The 17,377-nt window shown below is 38.1% G+C and overlaps 1 protein-coding gene across 5 annotated transcripts; it reads right to left on the bottom strand.

Annotated features, from left to right (window-relative positions):
- Positions 1 to 802: 802 nt before the first annotated feature.
- LOC106063828 (uncharacterized) lies at positions 803 to 15,062 on the bottom strand. 5 transcript variants are annotated; one of them, XM_056021881.1, is made up of 3 exons: positions 14,796 to 15,062; positions 3,698 to 3,797; positions 803 to 3,592 (listed from the first exon to the last, which is right to left on the bottom strand). In XM_056021881.1, exon 3 carries the CDS (start codon positions 3,301 to 3,303, stop codon positions 2,203 to 2,205), a length of 1,101 nt encoding a protein of 366 aa, XP_055877856.1. In that variant the 5' UTR covers positions 3,304 to 3,592; positions 3,698 to 3,797; positions 14,796 to 15,062; the 3' UTR covers positions 803 to 2,202. The 5 variants fall into 5 exon arrangements, with proteins under 5 accessions (XP_055877856.1, XP_055877857.1, XP_055877859.1 ...); XM_056021882.1 differs by having other exon boundaries at positions 3,698 to 3,794; XM_056021884.1 differs by lacking the exon at positions 3,698 to 3,797 and having other exon boundaries at positions 14,792 to 15,062.
- Positions 15,063 to 17,377: the final 2,315 nt, after the last annotated feature.

Here is a 17,377-nt window from a genome sequence, read left to right as displayed (position 1 = left end):
AACCCCATTTGGGCAGTTGTTTCAGACAAAAACATCTATAAAAAAGCTTAACAAGATCCTCGAAATAAAGAATCATCCTCTGTGTCTGGATTTTGTGATTTTACCATCACAGAAGAGATACAAGACACCGATAGCAAAGACAAACAGACACAAACACTCTTTTGTTCCCCCTGGCAATCAAATCATAAAATAAGAACAATCTGGTATAAACTTTGTCACATGTAAATTATGAGTGAGTCTGGTGTGAATGTACACTTGGGTTTCTTATAGTTATAATGTTTTTTATTTGGTGTAATGCACAAATTGTAAGACAAATTTCCTTACGGATAATTAAGATTTTTATTATTATAAAAGAACGAGTATTCATTCTCTGGCGCTGCCAGGGTCGAGTTTCGTTAAAGGGAAACAAAATTCATCGTAGTCCCTTTATCAGTTGCCACCGAGGAATTTTGACAGGCAACGAGAATGTTCGTAGGAATGCCAAGGGCCTTGAAGGTATATTATGTTGAATTCCTGGAGTTATTATTATTAATATAATAATTAAATAATAATTACTAATATGAATACCGGTAATAATTAATAATATTCCAGGAGAAGGGTTTCGTGCATTCTTTAAGCACTCGGCAAACAAAAGCTTTGGTCGAGAGGAAACATGGCCAGGTGATCTATGCCGCTTAGTCCGCAATGGAGCTAAATTCCAATTCCAGAATTATTTCAGAAGTCTTTTATCAATAATTGGACACACAGTTAGAACATCAAAAGAAATTACATTAATGCAATACTAAACATGATAGTTCAATAATAAATATCTTTTTTATTGATGTAATACGCAAAATTGTTTGAACAGTATATCAGTAGATTCAGTTTCTCTCTCTCTCTCTCTCTTTTCTTGTGAATCACATATGTCTAGATCATAGAGTACATATATAATCTATACTCTATGCCAGTCTATGGTCTAGATCACCGGTTGCACGTGAGTAAACATAGAATACAGGAAGTTAATGATCGATTAAATTATTAATTCGTTTTATTAAGCATGGTCAACATGAGATGTATTTTAAAGAATTCATTTACATTCTATATCAAATCTCCACTTTTTAACATTGTAATTTATAATTGTTTGTGAGCTTTTAAGTGTCGAACTTGACAAGCTGCATACGTTACAGCACAGTCAAGTCAAAAAGAGTTCTCCTTAATATTTTCGCCTAATCAGGGCCGGAGATACCCTTTCATAAAGATACACTTATCAATGAAAATACATTTAGAAGAAATATAATTTTTATAGTCTCACTTTCCTTTCAAAAAATATTTAATAGGCATGCTTTAGTTTTAAAACGTGCATATATTTTTTTAAGTTTGTGGAGGATAAGCCCCTTGGTAGAGACACTGTCGTAAATCTGGGGCTGCATTATACTTCTTCCGAGCATGCTACAGGCCTATTATGCTTGACATGTTTGTACAAAAATCTTCGAATGAAACTTTTCTTTACATTCTTTACATGAAGTTATAACGTTTCGATGTATTTCAATGTAATTAATATTTGGGACACCGCCCTTTCCTTTTCATTCTATTGTAAACAATCCACCATAAAAGTAAATATCATTTTATATAGCGACATTTTAAAGGAATAATTCCAGTGTCCTCATACATATAGACCTGACATGGAACATATAAACAGGGAAACATTATATAAGCTCTATAAATCCAACAATAAAATCAACATTATAATTATTACTATTAATGATTTTATGAAAACAAATGTGGGTATTAGAGACTGCAAAACAGAAATGCCCGAATTCTTTACTAACTTCCCTCGTCACTTCCGATGTAATATTGGCAGGGGAAAAAAATTATGGAAAAAAAGAAACAATAGCTCCGTTAAAAAATGGCCAGATCTGGCAGCTCATGTGAATAAAACTATTGAAATGAGATGAGAAAAGATAATATATATATTTTTTTTTTGCATTGCGGGTTACTGTTAGCAACACAAATTAAACAGATCTATTATATACAACTATAAAAAATTGTTATAAAAATAGTTATCAAATATCAAAACGAATCACACAAAAAAAAAACATTAAAGATTTATAAAAACTAGATAAACTCAAAAATAATTAAATGCAATAACTACAATAATTACGTCATCTCCGACTTCCGAGTCTTATAATGTTAAGGAGAGTGCGTTATAATTCGTATGAAGTCTTAAACCAAACTCACTCTTGGAACACATTTATATATTTTAGGCTCTAAATTGTCTTCTGATACTTGCTTTCCCGCGGTCTCTTCCAGCTCGATGCTAATTTCTGGCACTTTAGAACGAGGCTCTGTGGAAGTGTCTGTTAGGGAGCCTAGATGCCCCCTCTTAACATCCTTCTGCTGAAAGTTCCTATCTCCAATCTCTAGAGAGTTCAGCCTTGAATCCTCCAGTTTTTCCTTCTTGTGCTCATAAAACTCATACATGGCTATGCCGATCAGTATGATGTTCTTGAGAGTGAAAGGAGAGATGCCCACGCTCAGACCATGCCAGAGAATCATCCTGGTCAGAAGATTGGGGAGGTTGACCACCAGCACCACCAGAAGACGATGAAGATACATCATCGGCCTTTTTGGTTTGTCCAGCCCGAAGTGGGTGAGGCTGAGGGTGATAAGAGGAACGGTGGGCAAAATAAGGTTCATGGTCGCTTGGGTCAGAATAACCTCCTCCAGCCCGTTCCAGAGCAGGTCTCGGTCCTCTTCGGTGAAAAAAACCTCCAGAATGTCCACGGTGTCTAAAATATCGAAGACGACAGTGCCCGTCAGATCTGAGATGTAGGTCCGCCTGTCACTTCCCAGAGGAGCGTCGTGCTGTGTGGTCAACAGAAAGAGAAAGATGCAGCTACTTAGAGCGATGGCAGTTTTGAAGACATTGGGCCCAAAAAAGGAAGGGTCTTTCTCTTCAGGCCAGGCGTTGTATTTGACAATGATTATAATCTTGGCACTTGCGTTAATATTAATGAGTAGCCAGGAGACCCAAGACAAGCTGAACATCATTCGAGTTTGTGCCAGCTCCGCAGACCTCTGCCGATCCATCTTGGTGTGTCCGTAGATGATGCTTACTACCAGAGCAACAAGGACGAAGAGATCTGCCACCAGGAAGCAGATATACAAGATATTGATGAAATTAATAAGATAGTAGTCTAGAACAGATGCCTGCAAGATGTAGAGAAAAACACACATCATGGCCGCTGGAACGTGATGGATCTTGGAGCACAGCTGCACTGTGGCATTGGTGCACCTATTCATCTCAAAACACAGTGAAGCCATATGTTCCTCTCATCTTAGAACACAACGGAGTTATGACCAAGGTCTGCCATATTTGTACACAGCCTTGAGTTATGACCTCATTTTTTGTTGGATTACAGATAGTGTTGTTAGCTATCTTTTTAAAAATCTCCACCCCATGCTATAGTCCAGCCATAAGCTCTCTTCCATCTTTGCTATGACGAGGTTGAAAACATTGAATCTATGCATTTATTCGAAAGTCGATAGGTCTCTTCCGGTCTGCCATATTTTCAGGTGACGTCTGCACCCAAAGCATTTGATTCACCTGAAACTAAAAGAGTAATACATAATACATATTACACTCAATATAATCATTTCAAAACATGAACTATCTTATCGTATAATTGATAGTATTTTTATCACTAGTGAAACATACTAGATCAACCTCCGTCCTCTCCTATGTTTCATGTCTTGTGTAGGAAGTTTTTTTATTTTTTCTGCAGAAGTCTTAATTGAAGAACTAAATAATGCAACTGCTGAAAAGACAAAGCATTAGTTGCAGGGTCGTGTAGTACGTAGATCTTGTATAGATCTATAATTCAACAGAAGATTACACCAGACAAAGTAGGCCTATATATTAAACCATTTAGCAATGAATTAGTGTTGACTTTTTTTTTGTGCGTGTGTAGATCATACTGGTGCATTAGCAAGGTAAATCAATACACCTTTCAAATAAAAAAAATAAAAGTATTGATAATCATTTCAATCCAATTGGCTGTTTTGTATCTATATAAAATAGCTAGTAGGTTTCAATAGCAGCTGGACTCAAGCGAGACTTGAAAAACAGAAGAAAAAAAAAAGTGAAGGTCTAATGATTCGCTCCCAGGTTACAGGCAAAAACTCTTCCAGGAATTCAACAAAATGCGTCCCAATCTATCTCAATCTTGCTGAGAACAAAAGAATTGAAGCGGCTTTAATCAAGAGGGAAAAAAAAGAAAGCTGCCCTGTCTGCTAGCCCTAAATCAGAGGCATACACATGTACGAATTGTGGCAAAGTCTGCCGTTCTAGAATTGGCTTGATTAGCCACACCAGATTCTGCCCCGTCTCAAGATTAAGCCAAAACCAGTGACTCACTTGGGCGCATCCATTGCCTTTCGAGACAAAAGGAGCCATATATATATATAAAATAGCTAGTAGGTTTCAATAGCAGCTGGACTCAAGCGAGACTTGAAAAACAGAAGAAAAAAAAAAGTGAAGGTCTAATGATTCGCTCCCAGGTTACAGGCAAAAACTCTTCCAGGAATTCAACAAAATGTATCCCAATCTATCTCAATCTTGCTGAGAACAAAAGAATTGAAGCGGCTTTAATCAAGAGGGAAAAAAAAGAAAGCTGCCCTGTCTGCTAGCCCTAAATCAGAGGCATACACATGTACGAATTGTGGCAAAGTCTGCCGTTCTAGAATTGGCTTGATTAGCCACACCAGATTCTGCCCCGTCTCAAGATTAAGCCAAAACCAGTGACTCACTTGGGCGCATCCATTGCCTTTCGAGACAAAAGGAGCCATATATCCCAATCTAAACCTTACAGAGCAGAACGTTGTAAACGGACGATGTGTAATCATTAAAAAATGCTATTTGTGCCCTATAGAAATTGACGTGATAAGAAGAGAAGTAGGTCATAAGCTTCAGATACAAGAGCTCATCTCAGATATAAACGACACACCCACTCAGCCGACCAACGAAAACGTTTGCAGGCCAGCCAACCAACAAGAGAATGATTCAACATCGGCGATCAGCAATGAGCTGCACTCAAAATGTTGTACTCTCATGGACCGCTACAAAAACACCAATCTTAACTCTAGGCCTCGTATCCCTAAGCCAGGGGTCGGCAACCTTTTGAGTCGGAAGAGCCAAAAATGACAATTTACAAAATTTCTAAGTTTTTAAAGAGCCACAAACTTTTTTATTGCCAATTATAAATGACACTGACACACTTTTTTTTGGAAAAACACGAATGTATTTATTCATAGATAAGTAGTGTTTTTCACAACAGAGAGAGAGAGAGAAAAAAAATATATATATTATATCCTTAGATATTTTTTTTTATTTCAGTAATAACTAAAGCAGTTAAGCATTTAATTACAAGACTAATTCAATGGAAGCTTTGGCTTTGCATGTTTTTAAAAAGTTTTGATACATTCGGTTCATAACTTGTTTTTAGTTTCAAACACGACTTTAAATTTTTTTTTTTATATTTATGCAAGAGAACGCTTTCTCGCACTAATATGTCAATCCAAAGTCAGCACCCTAAATGCCAACTTCACCTCACTGTAGAAATCTGGAAGACTATTAAATGCGCAGAATCATCTAGCGGCGTTCCTTTTAAGGCTGTCCACTATTGTTGCGTTACATACATACATTTCTGAACTTCCAACACTTGTAACTTATTTTTTTTTTTTTTAACTTTGTAAATTATCCACTCCAGAAACTTTACTTTTTAAATCGATCCATTGCATTTCTTGAGATCCAGTAGGCCTATCCCAATGGATCAGTGTGGATTTCGTTACTATTTGTGTTGAAAGGAATGACTAGGAATGCTCATAGGCCTATGTTGTTCTTTTGGTTTCGAACTGCTCATCTCTGTCAAGAAATATATCTTCGAATTTTTTTCTAACTGTGCTGAAGTAATTGATGTCAAAAGCTAGACATTTAAAATGAAGTAACTTAGGCTCTGAATATCTTCTGCAAAAAGAATTAATTTTTCTTCAAAACAAAAAAAAAATAATTCTTCTTCTTAACCATAGGATGGGTTTCCTTTTCCATGCACTTTTAAATACAGTCAGTCATTGTTTTATCCACCACATAGTGAAATGTTTGCAACCATTTGTCGTTCTCTAATTCAGGGTGATGATTAAGGCATTTTTTCCATTTAGGAATGTATTCATTTCATTTAAACACAAAGCCAAAAAGTTTCAACCTTTGGAAAGCCATCGCCTTTGATGGGAAGAAGGAGGTCGGAGTACTGAGTCTCCATTTCGTTTGAGAATTCTTTAAACTGATGATGGTAGAGTGCTTTTGACAAGATGATATTAAAAATCCTGATTACCAAATTTATGACCTCAACTGTTTCGGTCGGAATCGTTTTAGGCACAAAGCACTTCCCAATTATACAGGGAAACGTAAGAATTTCATGGTTTATTTTGCTCCCAAAAATCGTTGTTGCCCTTTTATTTCCCTGTCATATTTCTGGCTCCATCAGTTGCTATTGAAACGATTTTATTTAAATCCATTTTAATGTTTTCAAGGTATTTTTGCATGGCATTGGCTACATCTCGTCTAGTTTAACACGAGACAAGTTCTTCTTTTGGACCTTGGGAAGATATATACCTGACAAAAAGGGCAACTAGTGCCGTGTCTTTTATGTCGCAAGACTCATCTATAGCAAGTGATAAGACAGAAAAAAGTTGAATATCTTCCAACTACAAATATGTTACATTTGAAGACATTTTAGCTATTCTATCTTGTACTGTTTTAGCGGATAGTGGCAAATCTTTTTTTTTCTGGTTTGTTTTTGAAGTTACGAAACAGTTCTTCAGATGCAGGCAGGAAGAAGTCTTTTGACATACTCGTCATCTGTAAATGGTTTGCCTCATTTTTCAACTTGTAGTTGTACCACAGGATTAGAATTAATTGTAGATTGCTTCTAACTTTGAGAAGATAATTCGCTTCTAACTTGCGAATTTAAACCTTCATAGAAACATCCGACCTCATTCGAGAGCTTCCAACGGACTGACAGCAGTGACGACTTGTAAATCTGGTATAAACTTTGTCACATGTAAATTATGAGTGAGTCTGGTGTGAATGTACACTTTGTTTTCTTATAGTTATAATGTTTTTTGTTTGGTGTAATGCACAAATTGTAAGACAAATTTCCATACGGACAATAAAAATTATTATTATGTTAGAAATGAACGAGTAGTCATTCTCTGGCGCTGCCAGGGTCGAGTTTCGCTAAAGAGAAACAAAATTCATTGTAATCCCTTTAACAGTTTCCACTGAGGAATTTTCTGGTGATGTGGCAGGTCTGCAGCAGTACCGCCCTCTGACAGGCAACGAAGATGTTCCTAGGAATGTTAAGGGCCTTGAGGGTGTCTGTGAGGTCAGTTGTTATTATCCCCTCGGTTGATATAACAATGGGGTATATTGTTATTTTGGACAATTTCCATAGACGCTTAATCTCCAAGCCTAGGTTCCCATATTTTCTTTGTTTTTCTATCTCAGTTTTTCTTAAATTATGAGACAGTGGTACGGCGATATCGATAATGGTAGCGGTTTTTTCTTTTTTATCGATGAGCAGCAGATCAGGGCGATTGAAATCTACCGTTTTGTCGGTCAGAATAGGCCTATCCCAGTACAGCAGATGTTCAGTAGACTCGAGAACCTCTTGCGGAGAGTATTTATAATAAGGGGGAGTGTCCTTACCGATCAATTTGTACGTCAAAGCCAGGTGTTGGTGTATTAACTTTGCAACTTGGTTATGGCGACCTAGGTAGGCTGATTCTGATAGGGCTGGACATCCTGCCATAATGTGTTCAATCGACTCGCCCACATTTCCACATTTTCGGCATTTGTCGACAACATTGAGTTTCAGGATATGCTTCTCGTAATTTTTTGTCCTGATTACTCTGTCCTGTATTGCTGTAACAAAGCCCTCTGTTTCAGGGTAGAGATGACCTGCTTTGAGCCATGTTAAGGAAGCAGCCTTGTCGATGTTGTCCCCATGTAATGAAGCCGGAAATTTTCCGTGGAGTGTTTTTTCTTCCCATTGGCGAATCTCATGCCCTACGTCGTCCAAACCGATATTGACATCAGCATTGTGTAGGTTCAGAGGGGTTGCATCGGAGTCGTATTTCCGTAGGAAGGAAACTAATTTGTTGCTGGAGGCGAGCAGTTTTGATCGTATTTTTAAAACTTGCATCTTACACAATTTGAAGATGTTCTGCAATCCACGACCCCCATCCTTCCTGGGCAGGTATAACCTTATGGTGGAGGACTTGGGGTGTAGACATCGAAACTTGGTTAGTAATTTTCTAGTGAGTCTGTCAATGTCATGTAGGTCGGTGTCAGTCCATTTGATCACACCGAACGTGTAAAGGAGCACAGGGACGGCCCAGCTGTTAATTGCAGTGATGAGATTACTGCCAGACATTTTGGTGTTGAGGATTTTATTAACTCTTTGCCTATATTTGCCAAGAAAGTCCTCTTTTAATTTCTTATGGTTTATCTTGGCATTCTGGTTTATTCCAAGATATTTATAAATAGAGGCGGAGTTCAATTCCTCGATGCCTTCAAATTCAATGTTGGTGTTCGTTGCCTTGCCCTTTTTAATGCTTATGATGCCACACTTATCCAGGCCAAAAGACATACAGATATCGTCACTAAAGCATTTTACCGTTTTGATTAAGGTGTGTAATTTTTGCTCGGTTTCTGCATATAGCTTTAGATCATCCATGTATAATAAGTGGGACACACATTTTGTACATTTAGTGTCAACCCTAAAACCGTTTGTAGAGTCTTGGAGTAATGTAGATAGAGGATTAATCGCTAGGCAGAACCAGAGTGGAGATAGTGAGTCACCCTGGTATATACCTCTTCTTATGTGCACAGAACCTAGTTTATCACGATTTAGGTGCAGGTTTATCTTCCAATTATCCATACAGACTTTCAATAGTTGTTTTATTCTTGGGTTGATTCTATGGATGTCCAGGGTTTTTAATAGCCAATCATGCGGAACTGAATCGAAAGCTTTTTTGTAGTCGATGTAACACATGTGTAAATTTCTCTTTCTTCTATTAGCTTGATGCAATATAATACCATCTATAGTTAGCTGTACTTTACAGCCCATCGACTCTTCAATGCAACCTTGTTGTTCATCTGCTAGTAGCTTATGGGAAGAACAAAATTTATACATTTTACTTTTTAAAAGTGAAGTTAATAGTTTATACACCACTGACAGACAAGTGATAGGGCGATAGTTTGATGGCTGGTTCGGATCCCCTTTTTTGGGGAGGAGAGATGTTCTCCCTTCAGTGAGTTCTAACAGCATTGAAGACGGTTCTGATATTAGCTCGTTAAAACTTGATGTTAGTGGTGCATGTACGGCTGTAAGTTTTTTCAGCCAAAAGTTGTGTATATTGTCCGGTCCAGGAGCAGTCCAGTTGTGGGTTTTTGAAATAGCTGCGGAGACTTCCTCAGCTGTGAAATCCTCATCAGGCATTTCTGGTATTAGGTTGTTTTTAGTTTGGATTTCCTCGATCCAGTCAGCCTGCACATTGTAATGTAGCGGGTCGGACCAAAGCGCCGCCCAGTAGTCGGTAAAGGAGCCGTGTTTAGTGCTATCAATGGTTTGAATTTTGTCAGCACCATTATCAGCTAGTTTACGGAAGAACTGTTTTCTCATGTGCTGAAATAAAGCGTTATGCTCCTTTCTTTTGGTGGTTTCGTTGTAGCGCTTTAACCTAGCTCCCTTTAGTTTAGCTTTCTGTCTCAGAGTGTCTTTCAAACATAAGAGTCGTGCGTGGCTATCACAGTCCGTCAATTTGATTCCAGTTGTTCTTAGTATTGTCTTCATTTTGTTAAGTATTTTCGCGGAATGGTTGTTTCCCAGATATTGTCCAATTGTATCCATTTGGCTCCTCAGTTGATTAATATTGTCTTCAAGGCGCCTTTTCCATGCTGGCATATGTTGTTTTGGTCTTTGATTAATTGGGCCTAGCTCGAAGGTCTTTTGTCCAGAGAGCTCCGTGACAGCCACAGCAGCGCAGTATATAGCGAGGTGTGTCTCAAACAAGTTTCTTGGTGTTTCAAAATGGTTGGCTAAGACTTTATTTATTTCATTAATATATGTGTTTGTCTCTTTCTTGACGTTTAGCTTGGGGATACGAGGCCTAGAGTTAAGATTGGTGTTTTTATAACGGTCTATAAGATTAGAAAATTTTGAGTGTAGCTCATTGCTTATTGCCGATGTTGGGTCATTCTCTTGTTGGTTGGGTGTTCTACTAATGTCTTCGTTGGTCGGCTGTGTGGGCGTGTCGTTCATGTCTGAGATGAGCTCTTGTATATGAAGCTCATGACCTACTTCCCTTCTTATCACGTCAATTTCTGCAGGGGTCAAATAACATTTTTTAATTATTACAGATCTTCTGTCTACAACATTCTGCTCTGTAAGGTTTAGATTAGGGTATAATTTGTTAAATTCCAGGGAGAGTTTTTGCCTATAACCTGGTAGAGGTTTATCATCACAAATGTTAACACGGAAGAACGATTTGATAATGTCTATATTCATTTCTCTCGTCCATTTGATCCTTTTGGCTCCTCTTGTTCTACCACCAGCAGCACCTCTCAATTGTGTGGGGTGCGAGTCAGCGAGTAGACCGACCTCTTGTGTTTGGTCATGAGGTTGTGAATTACCCTCAGTAAACACTCGACTCATTGGTGAATAATATTTACCGCCTAATTTATTTCATATTCATCGCTGTCCTGGAAGAAGCAATGGGTCCGTTCTATTTCCTCAAAATTCAAAAATGAAGATAAAAAAAATGAACGTGCGTTGACTAGTTTATTTTGATCTACTGTCTCAGTAAACAAGCTTTTTAGATCTAGGTCTAGTAATCATGGAAGTGACGCAGCGAAAATGGCGTCCCTAGCCTAGGGTAAGAAGTGATCTTAAAACTAAGAAAGTTTTCAAACCCAATGCATAAAAACATCCTAAATATATGCAGACCTACAACCATGTAGCAGTACTTCAGTATTTGTAAAGTCTAGAGTACAAATACTTCCTTGATCTCGCTAAAAAGTGCAATGAGTCAGAGAGAAGGAAAACACGCCATAGCTTCCGGCGGCCATTATTAATATTATTATTATTATTATTATTAATATTATTATTATTATTTGCGCATGGAACTAAAGAGCCGCAGCTTCTCATCCAAAGAGCCGCATGTGGCTCGCGAGCCGCAGGTTGCCGATCCCGGCCCTAAGCTAAATGTCAAGAAAGAGACCAACACTTACATTAAAGAGATAAATACAGTTTTAGTCAACTATTTTGAAACACCAAGAAATTTGTTTGAGATACATCTCGCTACGTACTGCGCCGCTGTGGCTGTCACGGAGCTCTCTGGACAAAAGACCTTCGAGCTAGGCCCAATTAAGCAGGGACGAAAAAAAAACATATGCCAGCATGGAAAAATCGCCTTGAAGACTATTTTAATCAGCTGAGGAGCCAAATGGATACAATTGGACAATATTTGGAAACAACCAGTCCGCGAAAATTCTTAACAAAATGAAGTCCATATTAAGAATAACTGGAATCAAACTGACGGACTGTGATAGCCACACACAACTCTTATGTTTGAAAGATACAGAAAGTTAAACTAAAGGGAGCTAGGCTAAAGCGCTACAATGAAACCGCTAAAAGGAAAGAGCATAATGCTCTATTTCAACACAAAAGAAAACAGTTCTTCCGTAAACTAGCTGATAATGATGCTGAGAATATTTAAAACATTGATAGCACTAAACACGGCGCGTTCATCGACTATTGGGCAGCGCTTTGGTCTGACCCTCTACATTACAACGTACAGGCTGACTGGATCGAGGAAATCCAAACTACAAACAACCTAATACCAGAAATGCCTGATGAGGATTTCACAGCCGAGGAAGTCTTAGCAGCTATATCAAAAACTCACAACTGGACTGCTCCTGGGCCGGACAATATACACAACTTTTGGTTGAAAAAATTTACAGCCGTACATGTACCACTAACATCAAGTTTTAATGAGTTAATGTCAGAACCGACCTCATTGCTGTTAGAACTCACTGAAGGTGACCCGAATCAATCATCAAACTATCGCCCTATCACTTGTCTGTCAGTTGTGTATAAACTACTAACTTCTCTATTAAAAAGTAAAATGTATAAATTTTGTTCTGCCAATAAGCTATTAGCATAGGAACAACAAGGTTGCACTGAGGAGTCGATGGGCTGTAAATTACAACTAGTTATAGATGGTATTATATTGCACCAAGCTAATAGAAGAAAAAGAAACTTACACATGTGTTACATCGACTACAAAAAAATTTTTTGATTCAGTTCCGCATGATTGGCTGTTGAAAACCCAGGAAATTCATAGAATCAACCCAAGAATAAAACCCCTTCTGAAAGTTGAAAGTCTGTATGGATAATTGGAAGATAAGTCTACACCCTAATCATGATAAACTAGGTTCTGTTCACATAAGAAGGGGTATATACCAGGGTGACTCTATCTCCGCTCTGGTTCTGCCTAGCAATTAACCCACTATCTAAATTGCTCCATGGCACCACAAACGGTTTTAGGGTTGACACTAAATGTACAAAATCTGCGTCTCTCCTGTTATACGTGGATGATTTAAAGCTATATGCAGAGAACGAGCAAAAGTTACACAATTTAATTAAAACGGTAAAACGCTTTAGTGACGATATCTGCAGTCATTTGACTTGGATAAGTGCGGCATCATAAGCATAAAAAAGGGCAAGTCAGCCAACACCAACATTGCATTTGAAGGCATCGAAGAATTGAACTCTGCCTTCCATTATAAACATCTTGGAATAAACCAGAATGCCAAGATAAACCATAAAAAAATTAAGAGGATTTTCTTGGAAAATACAAGCAGAGAGTAAATAAAATTCTCAACACAAAACTGTCTGGCAGTAACCTCATCACCAGTGGCGTAGCAAGGTACCCGTGGGCCCGGGTTCAAGAATATGTTGATGAGCCCTCCCCCCCCCCCCCCTCCGGTATGACAAATATTTTGTATGACAAAAAAATCCAGTAGTTTGTATGTATCATTACAAAAAGACATTCCAATGACAGAATCATTTTAGACCATGTTTAAATACTGTTTAGCACAGTGAAGATAATGCGCAAGCGGCTGCTATTGTTGAAACAATACCTGAATGCTATGCATTTCTTTGTAATGTCTGAAGTGTGGACTCTAGAGTGGGCCATAAATGGAACCGGAGAAGAAAACGATGAGTTTATATTAACTCCTTCTCTCCTAACTGACGTAACCAGCGATGATTCCACCAGAATGTGGTAAATAATTACGGAGAGAAAGAGTTAAGTTCCGATAAATTTTTTTTTCTCTTGCACACAACTTAACGTTTTCGCTTGTTGCTAATAAATAACAATAACTAAAATTATTCTCATTATTAAATTATTATCCCTAAAACAGTAAAGAGTTCCCGTCAATGTACAATAGTAAACATATCAACACCGATATAAAACAACCACAACTTACATAAATAATGTACAGGTCAGTAAAATCTGTTCACTGCTGCGGTCTGGAGGTGTGTGATTGGTATCGCTGGTAGTTGAAATATTGACCTAACACAGTATTGTTCCGTAAATCGAACAAACTGTTTAGTCACACTTTTTGCTGATGCCGTAACGAAGCAACTTTTTTTACTCCAAATAGTAAAATGGGGACAAATGAACAGATTGGTTCCCTTGCCAGGCTGGTCCAACACTGTTCACTGATACCATTTCATTGCCGTTCTGCCATTACTCAGCATTGCATTTAATTTCAAGGGAGAGAGAGAGAAAGAGAGAGAGAGAGAGAAAGAGAGTATATAAATAAACCAAGTGCCCGCGTGTACTTCATGTTCCGCCTTCCATCACTGCCCGCCTTATCAGTTCTATCGCTCTGTTCAATACACAATCAGTGTTCAATGAAGGTCTGATCCAGAACAAATAAAAGTCCACATCCAAAGGTCCTCACACACATTGCACACGCCGAACAGTACATCACGTGTCTGCCTAGTCCAATACTCCCCCTGCCCCGTAGTCTTTTCTTGTAACTCTTTCTCTCCTAATCGACGATACCATCGTTGATTTTGACCTCATTAAATTAAATTAATGTTTACTTTTTAAACATGACTTTGAATTATATAAAACAAGCATGGATTTTACCTTTAATTCTATACCAAATACAACATTTTCTGATAAAAACAACACAAAGCTATTGTAGCCCAATCATAACAGGGTAGTAAAATAATAATTAGTAAAAATGAAGGATTCCTTCCAAAACGTGGAAGAATAATTACGGAGAGAAAGAGTTAAGAAATAAACAGGCTAACGCAAAATTTATTAAAGAAAATTCGAAACTAAATGTAATTTGGATTCTTCTTCGTATAAATTAAGTAAAGCAAGTATCCTCTCTCAGTCCTTGCGATCTGTAGGGCAGATGATGTAAAGTTCATCTGTTTATGTGGCCTATGGTTAACGAGGGTGTCATGTGGCCAGCACAACGTCAAACCGCCTATACTTTTCGCCAACTAATGGCATGTACGCATTAAAGCAGAGTAAAGGCGTCTTAAAATCCCAGAATTCACGAGGATTCGAAGGCTATAAATAGAGAACCGTTGCCTGTACATTTGGCTCAATCTAAACACATTAGCTCAGTTTCTATCTACTATACAATGTCCAATGATTCACTCACTTACCTGACTCCATTAACTAGGGCTGATGTTCGAGAGTCATTAAAGTCTGGTCCGCGCAATTTCCGATAAGACATCCCAGAATTCTTGCATGGATGATTGAGGCATCGAACATGTGCAGACGTCAGGGGTGTGTCTGTTTACTGTCCCTTCTGGCTTATAGTGTCCCTTTATACTACGTCTGCAATCTCTGCATGTACATAAATTGAAGTTTACGCATGATTAGATTCAAATAACTAGCCGCCCTGCAGTTCACGGGTCACGCCAGTATCACACCAGACCTCCTTTTGACACTGTGTCTTCTTGTTCAATCTTTTTTTTTCAGTGAACTGAAGTCTGTGTTTTAAAATCTAGATCTAGATCGTCTAGACGCCTAAAACTATGAATGAAATTGTCATTGTTACTTCAATCTTTCCAAAAAGAAAAAAACAACAACAATGACCTTACAACGTTTATCAGTGATGGGCAAACTTTTTAAGGAGCGGTCCAAAAACTGAAAAGGAAATATTTGTTTACAAAGGTTTAACGTGTTCACATGTTACTAATAACTAACAATAACTAAAATTATTCTCATTATTATCCCCAAGACAGCAAAGAGTTCCCGTCAATGTACAATAGGTAGTAAACATATCAACACCGATATAAAACAACCACAACTTACATAAATAATGTACAGGTCAGTAGAATCTGTTCACTGCTACGGTCTGTAGGTGTGTGGTTGTTATCGCTGGTAGTTGAAATATTGACCTAACACAGTATTGTTCCGTAAATCGAACAAACTGTTTAGTCACACTTTTTGCTGAAGCCGTAACGAAACAACTTTTTTCGCCAATATTAAAATGGAGACAACACAGAGGTTTAAAAGATTTGGTTCAAATTACGACGTAGTTATTAATAATATAAAAAGATCCCCTTTAATAATAAAAAGATCCCCTTTAATATTAAAAAGATCCCCTTTCAGACCTTGCGATCCATAGGTCATCTGTTTCTGTTAACGAGGGTGTCATGTGACCATTACAACGACCAACCGCTTTTACTTTTTCCCTAACTAGTTTCAGGTACCCATTAGAGCTGGGTGGACTCAGAGTCGTCCAGAGATCCCGAAATTTAAAAAACCCAGTCTTCAACTTTACCGCTCAGCCACCGCGCCTCCCAGTTATTATTAGTGAATTAAAATGTTCATATTTCGATCTATTTATTGACAGTCTTATGAAGGTTTCATTACTGAAATTATCCAATTTCAGCCAGGAAAACCAGTGACTTGGCTGAATTTAAGTCATTAATATGCACGACTAAATGCATGACGCGTAGGGCGTAATCATCTTCTTTTTTGAAGTAACGTCTGTATTATATAAGATAAGATAATTTCATAAGTTGCTATCATATATGTGAAGATGTAAACAGTACACACATTCTCTGAGCATGCGATATTAAATTTGGTAAACTGGATTTAGTCAAAACCCTTGAAACTTTGAAACCGTAAACATTCACATTTCTTCAAGTTCACACATTTTTTATCATAATTCCTAAGCCAGTCTCTCTGCGCATCAGTCAGTGAATTTAACCTCGTGAAATGTGTGAACCCTTTTTAACTAGTCAATTGGCAAATAGAACAAGTTTGTTGTCTGGAACATCTAAAGTGACTCCAGATATCGTCAATACATTGAGCCCATATGATTTGAGCCGTAGATATGACCATCACTGTTAATGGCGTGACTAGTAAAAAACAAGACTAGGAATTTATGAAGAATAGCGAAATGTAGCCTAAACATAACACTATCATCATCAAACTCCATTTGAGTGAGGGCTTGAGAGGCTCAAATCCTCTATTGAAACATAACACTATACACCAGGGGTTCTCAACCTATGGGTCGCGACCACATTGGGGGTCGATTGACGATTGGCCAGGGGTCGCCTAAGACCATCTAAAATGTGGATTTTTATTGTCTACTCTTCTATTGCTGTATGTGTGTGTTGGGGGGGGGGGGGGTTACAGCAGAATGGTGGATTGTAAAAAGGGGTCGCCGAGTTTAAAAGGTTGAGAACCGCTGCTATAGACGGCTTTAGAGAGAGGCAATTTTTATGGACGTAGAGATTTAGCTTGACGACATTCGATGGTTCCCTTCGTTATTAGTAAACTTCTTTTTCGACATTCGCCATCAGCGTCGACTAACTGATATTTTTGGCCTTTCGCCTGTGTTATTTGATTTCGTTATTTGAGAGTTAACCTCCATTTGACTTATCTGCATAAGACACAGCGCGGAAGCGCCCAACACACTGCCGTAGATCAATATTTCATTTGATTCTTCGCTTTTGGAGTTAAGAAGATCTGGAGGGAGAAACATAAAGCCGAATAAGCCTACGTGTTAATTGTTTAGTATTGTGTAGATCCTGCACAATTAAAAATAAATACAATTGTCAGGTTAAATATTGATTTAATTTGTGTGTGTGTGTGTGTGTGTTGTTTTGATTATCATCATCATCATCATCTGTCCCTTTTGTCGTAGTGATACTGTCACAGTTCGTATAACCAAATTCTCCTCTTTTTTTTCCGGTCAGCAGTTCAGGGGAGCTTTCCACATGACCAC

This window comes from Biomphalaria glabrata, chromosome 2, assembly GCF_947242115.1.
Source record: "Biomphalaria glabrata chromosome 2, xgBioGlab47.1, whole genome shotgun sequence".
NCBI lineage: Eukaryota > Metazoa > Mollusca > Gastropoda > Planorbidae > Biomphalaria > Biomphalaria glabrata.
This window is presented reverse-complemented; position numbering and strand designations above follow the sequence as displayed.

Coding starts and splice junctions, on each gene's coding strand:
- LOC106063828 (XM_056021884.1), bottom strand. CDS start 3,303: ATGGCTTCACTGTGTTTTGAGATGAATAGGTGCACCAATGCCACAGTG.